At 45.4% G+C, this 6,000-nt stretch overlaps 1 protein-coding gene across 1 annotated transcript; it reads left to right on the top strand.

The window, feature by feature from the left end:
* The first annotated feature begins 2,078 nt into the window (after positions 1-2,078).
* LOC130950000 (uncharacterized) lies at positions 2,079-4,568 on the top strand. The gene has a single exon (XM_057878575.1). It carries the CDS (start codon positions 2,079-2,081, stop codon positions 4,566-4,568), a length of 2,490 nt encoding a protein of 829 aa, XP_057734558.1.
* Positions 4,569-6,000: the final 1,432 nt, after the last annotated feature.

Below are 6,000 nucleotides of genomic sequence, written 5' to 3'. Positions count from 1 at the left end.
TTAAGTTCTCAAAGAGAAAAATTTAATTGAACACAAAAACACATAACAATGGAGCACAAAATAGTACAGTACATCACAACAGTAATGAGCAGAGCTAATCAATAATCAATTAATAAATTAATTATTCAATAATCAATATAACTTATGAATGAAAAAAAAAAGATTAAGCACTAGCAATGAACAGAGAAGCCATTGCCTTCTTCGATCTAAGCATTCTATGCAGAGTATGAGAGAAAGTGGTTGAGTGCAACAGCCAGCGACCAGGCAACAAACATGACGACAGACAGCGGCAGAAGCGTGACTGAGCAGAGGAGTTGGAAAATGATGAAGAACCTATGATTGGTGAATAAGGAGAGGAATTGGAGACTTGGAGTACGACGACGACCAGACGAGGACAGAAGCTCATGAGCACGACAAATAGCGGTGGAAGCGTGGCTGAGCAGATGTAAACAAGACGAAAGCCGAGCTCAACGAAGAAGCTGCGGTTGGAGTGAATAGGGGGTTGGAGAGCTAAAGAATGACGACAGCGCGACGAATGGCGACAGTGTCTCCCTCCTTGTGGCGGCGATAGAGGCTACTGTAAGCTAGGATATTTTTGGGAAAAGAGAGCTTCGTTTGAGAGAGTGAGAGTTGAGAGGAGTTAGAGTGAACAGGGTTAGAGAGCTCAAGAACAACAATGGTGCGACGGACGGCAGCAGTATCTCCCTCTTTGCGGCGACAGTGGAGGCTACTACTAGGATTTTTTGGGGGAGAAAGGAGCTTCGTTTGAAAGAGTGAGAGTTGAGAGGAGAAGGAGGCTACTGAACGTCTGAACCTGGATTTTTTTTTGTTTTTTTATACAAAACGCAAAACGACAATGTTTCAAAAAAAAATCGACCGAGTTCTAGTTTGATCCGACCGGTCAATTTTTAGCCGGTTCAAAAGGTTTCCAAGCAATTTTGTGATTGATGGTTTTATAGATTGAGCCAAAATTATAAAGACGTCCGATTTTGTGGTTGAATCAGTTGGATTGACTGGTCCAGTTCATTTTTAGAACCATGCTTATAAGAACATCTCCAATGGAGGAGCCTTCCAACGTTCTATTTTCTCTTTTTCTAACATAATGCATGTTCAACTGTTGGAGAGGAGAAAAGTTGGGTTCCTGCTCATATTTTGAGGGGAAGGAGTCCCTCCTCAGAGAAATTTGTGAATGCCAATGAGTGGCAAGTTATCTTTAAAATAAATAATTATATTAAACTATAATTAATTAAATAATTAAATCCTAATTAATTTATTAATAATTATAATAAATTAATATAATTATTTAATTAGTTATTATAAAAATAAATATTTATATAAAATCATAATTAATTAAATAGTTATATTAAATAATTAATCATAATTAATTTATTAATATTATAATAATTTATTATATTCAATAATTATATATCTAATTAATTAATTATTTATATTAATTAGTTAATAATTAGTTTTATTAAATCATAATTAATATAAATAATTATATTAAATCAATATCAAATATACATTAAATCATAATTAATTAAATTTAGGGCAATTTACTTAAATAAATAGTTTGAGAGATTTCTTTACCTAAATGTGCAAAACTGTATCTTGTTACGTGTATGTGCAAAACTCGATTTATATGTAAACCGTGGCAACCCACCACGGTTTCTAAACATGCATAAACCGTGGGAGGTCACCACGGATTATGAGCAAATTGTGGTGAGTGTAAACCGTGGTAGGTCACCACGGTTTACGTAGGATAAATGCGAAGCATAAACCGTGTGGAGTCACCACGGTTTATGAGCAAAGTTTGCAAAAAGTGAAACCGTTGTGGGTTACCACGGTTTATGTAGAATAATGGGCAGAAAACCTGGTAGGTTTCCACGGTTTACTCTGACGGGAAGTCTATATATATGTGGGTGATTCAAGCTTCATAAGAGATCATTGTCACAATGGCTAGTGAGGAAGAGAGTTTTCTTGCCCTGGTGCACTGCTCTGGGAAAATAAAAAAAAGCAAAAGCCAAGGTGTGAAGTTCACCGACAGAGAACCACTAAGTATTTTTATCAGTTCGTCGATGAGTTTGTCAGACTTGAAGAACAGCATCTTGGAGAAGCTTGGCGTGTTGGGTTGCAAGTGGGTGAAGAAACTATTCTACAAGATTCCCATGGTGGTTGTCTCGACCGGTGTTCAGTATGAAACCTTTGCGGTTAAGGCTGATGAAGATATTAGGGTTCTGTTCTACTGTGTAAGGAGTTTTTCGGAGATCAGAATCCATGAGTTGTTCGCGAAGTTGGAGGTTGGTGTCGATAGTTCTGGGGCATCCGCGACAGTTCCTTGCCCAGCTTCCGCGGGTGGTGCATCTAGTTCGATGCCTGCGGTCAGACCATATCTTCCGCCGGTTCAATCACCTTCGTTTGCGGCTGATTTAGACCGACTGGAGGTTGTTGGTTCTGTACCTTTGGAGAATGCAGCAGTCATTGAGCCTCCCAACGTTGTGGGCACCGGTGGTGGGCTCGTACCTTATATTGAAGACTTTGGTGGTCCTGATCAAGTAGAGAATGCAATGCGTGACGATGAGTCTGACCAGGAGCCTGTCCACATAGATGGTGACAGCGACGATGACATAGGTGGCGATCCACATGCGCAGAATCGGCCTTCAAGTTCTGGTTCTCATCAGTACCCTCCACACTTCTCCACACTAAACTTGGAAGCTCTTGGTCCACAGGATGACAGTGGTAACAGAGTGGGGAGATCTTCTTCAGAATTTGAGATTGGGCAGTCATTCCAGAGTAAAGATGAAGCTGTGCTGAGTGTAAAGGACTATAGCATCCGGCGAGGTGTTGAGTACAGAGTCATCGAATCGGATCATTTGAAGTATCATGGAAAATGCAAGGAATTCGGCAAGGGTTGTACTTGGTTGATTCGTGTAGCGCTTCGTGCACGAAAGGGGACTTGGGAGGTTAGGAGGTACAACGGGCCACATACGTGCCTCGCAACTTCTATTTCAAGTGATCACCGTCAGCTGGATTATCACGTTATATGTGCGAGGATTCTTCCCATGGTTAGGGCGGATGCTGCGGTTACGGTAAAGGTACTTCAACAAGCAACAGAAGCTGATTACGGTTTCAGGCCTAGTTATAGGAAGGTTTGGATGGCTAAGCAGAAGGCAGTGGCACAAATATATGGAGATTGGGAAGAGTCTTACGCGGAGTTGCCACGTTGGATGCTAGGGATCCAGGCGACACTACCGGGAACAATCACGTTGCTGAAGACGTCTCCTGTTCAGAATGGTGGTGTGGTTGACGAGTCCGCGGTGTACTTCCACCGACTTTTCTGGACATTTCCACCGTGTATCGAGGCATTCCGGCATTGCAAGCCCCTCGTCAGTATCGATGGTACCCACTTGTATGGGAAGTATGGAGGGACGCTGCTGTTGGCGATTGCTCAGGACGGGAACTCCAACATCCTGCCGATAGCATTTGCCCTTGTGGAGGGGGAAAATGCAGAGTCGTGGTCATTCTTCTTGTCCAATCTCCGAGAGCATGTGACTCCTCAGGTGGGTATCCTTGTTATCTCAGATAGGCATAATGGGATCAAGGCAGCGCTTGAGGCACCTGAGACTGGATGGCTGCCTCCTCGTGCATTCCGGGCCTACTGTATAAGGCATGTGGCAGCGAATTTCGCCCTAACGTTCAAAGGTAAGGACTCAAGGCGGTTACTGGTCAATGCTGCCTACGCCAAGACTGAGGCAGAGTTTTACTACTGGTTCGACATCATGCGGACTGAGAATCCAGCAATGTGTGACTGGGCCAACCGTATGGAGTATGACAAATGGACCCAACATGAGGATGCTGGTCGACGGTTCGGTCACATGACCACAAACATCAGTGAATGTGTGAACTCCGTGCTAAAGGGAACTCGCAACCTGCCGGTGACATCGTTGGTTAAGTCAACTTACGGGAGGCTTGCTCAGCTATTTGTGGTCCGGGGACAGACAGCAGAGGCACAACTCGGATCCGGCCATGAATTCTGTCAGGCGTTGGTCAAGGCTATTGATCGGAATCTAAGAGACTCTAGGTGCTTCACTGTGACATTATATGACAGGCATCAGTCCGAGTACACCGTGGCTGAGACAACACCAACGGGGACATTCTCTCTTGGTAGCTATAGGGTTTCCCTTAAAGATCACCGATGCGACTGTGGCCACTTCCAGGCGCTTCATTATCCATGTTGCCACTCCATTGCCTGTTGCGCCTACTCCCGGCTAAACTGGGCGTCATATGTTCACGAAGTGTATCGTATGAGTGAGGTGTTCAATGTTTACAAGCAGGGGTTTCTCCCACCTATACCTGAAGGCCTATGGCCTCCATATGCTGGCCCAACGATCATTCCTGACCCTAATCTGCGGCGTGCAAAGGAAGGTCGTCCAAAGGCAACCAGGATCCGTGGAAGCATGGATCAGTCTCAAGGAAATCAGCCGAAGCATTGTGGGCTATGCCGTCAGCCTGGGCATACGCGAAGGAACTGTCACCAGCGAACACAAAGTGGTGGAGGGGATGCGTAGATCTCATGTCGTGTAACCCCCTTCTATGATGTCTCATTTGTTCAATGGTCTACATAATGCTAGTAATGCATCGAGGGTTAAGTATGTCACTGTCAACATGTTTCATCAACTATAAAATCTCAGATATAATATAAACTCCTGTTATTTTATCTGTTTCATTAAACCCCTTTAGACTTCTTTCATAATGTGCATTATAATATAAAGAATAGAGGAACACATAAAATAATCTGAAGCAGGTTAAAGTAAGTGGTCAAAAGATAAATAATATTTAACATAAGTCCGAAAGCCATAAATATAACTACTAACTAGCATGCCCAATACATAAACTAACTAGCAAGATGATACATAAACTAACTAGCATGATCAATACATAAATAAACAAAGACAGTACTGGACTGGAACATATAACATAACTAATCAGAATCCTCGATGGTGTCACTGTCATCATCCTCGAACTGGCCAAGCAAGTGGCCTCCGGTGCCATACAAAGGAGGACGCCTCACCCGCCTAGGTCTGTGATCTGCCGCTGGTGCTGTGGGGTGTGCGGGAGCCACGCTGAAAGCGGAGGCAGGTGTCCCTCCTAACGCAAACCATGGGTCAGACGGCGAAACGGCCGGCTTGTTCAGGTCAACTGCCAACTGAGCCTGAACATCGTCACTGCGTGGCTGCTGAGCAGTAAACTGGGCATGCTCCTTAGGCATCTGTGGTCTATAATGGGTCTGATCATCATCCCTAAGCATGTCAGCTATGTCTCTGTAAAACTCGGACTCAGTAACAGGATCGGCAACGTCCACCCCAACAGCCGCGGTAGTAAACTCGGCAAAACCATATAGGCTCACGTTCCCAAACAGCTGTGAGCTAGAACCCACGTCGAACGTCGGCTGATCCATAGCTACTGCTGATCCAACTACATCCTGAGAGGCCACGTGACTAGAACCAACCCCCTGCTCGGATGGTCCTCCCTCAGGCGCACCTCGACGGTCAGGCCACGCAGGTGGCCGTCTGCCTCTGCGTCGAGGAACACGGAAGTCCACTGGATCCCCAGCCTCAGCTCCAGGAACGTCCTGCTCCAATCGGTCGGCAAACTCCCTCCACTCGTGATCGGTGGTCCGGGTCCCAATACGGCGACGCCGATCGACGCGTCTGTTATCTGGTCTGTCATAAACGTGCACTCTAGGAGGTGCCTGGGACGACCCTCTGTGACGCGCCTCCTCAGTCAACACAATCGGCCTCGGATCCTGAAATGCTACATCTGGGGATAGGAACCTGTGCGCCACACGGCACCACCACTCTAGGTAATCTGCTGATGGACCAGGGTCGAGTACTCGATCGACCCATATGACTGACTGATGCCTGTTCTCCCAATACTAGTGCCACTCCCGATAATATGTAGGAAACCACCGGTCCCCACCCCTACCATCCTTCGCATGTA

This window comes from Arachis stenosperma, chromosome 9 (genome assembly GCF_014773155.1).
Source record: "Arachis stenosperma cultivar V10309 chromosome 9, arast.V10309.gnm1.PFL2, whole genome shotgun sequence".
Taxonomy (NCBI): Eukaryota; Viridiplantae; Streptophyta; class Magnoliopsida; order Fabales; family Fabaceae; genus Arachis; species Arachis stenosperma.
Note: the sequence above shows the minus strand (reverse complement) of the source record. Positions and strands in the feature narration are given on the sequence as shown.

Excerpts from the sequence above, each read along its gene's own strand:
- LOC130950000 (XM_057878575.1), top strand. The coding sequence starts at position 2,079 with ATGAGTTTGTCAGACTTGAAGAACAGCATCTTGGAGAAGCTTGGCGTG.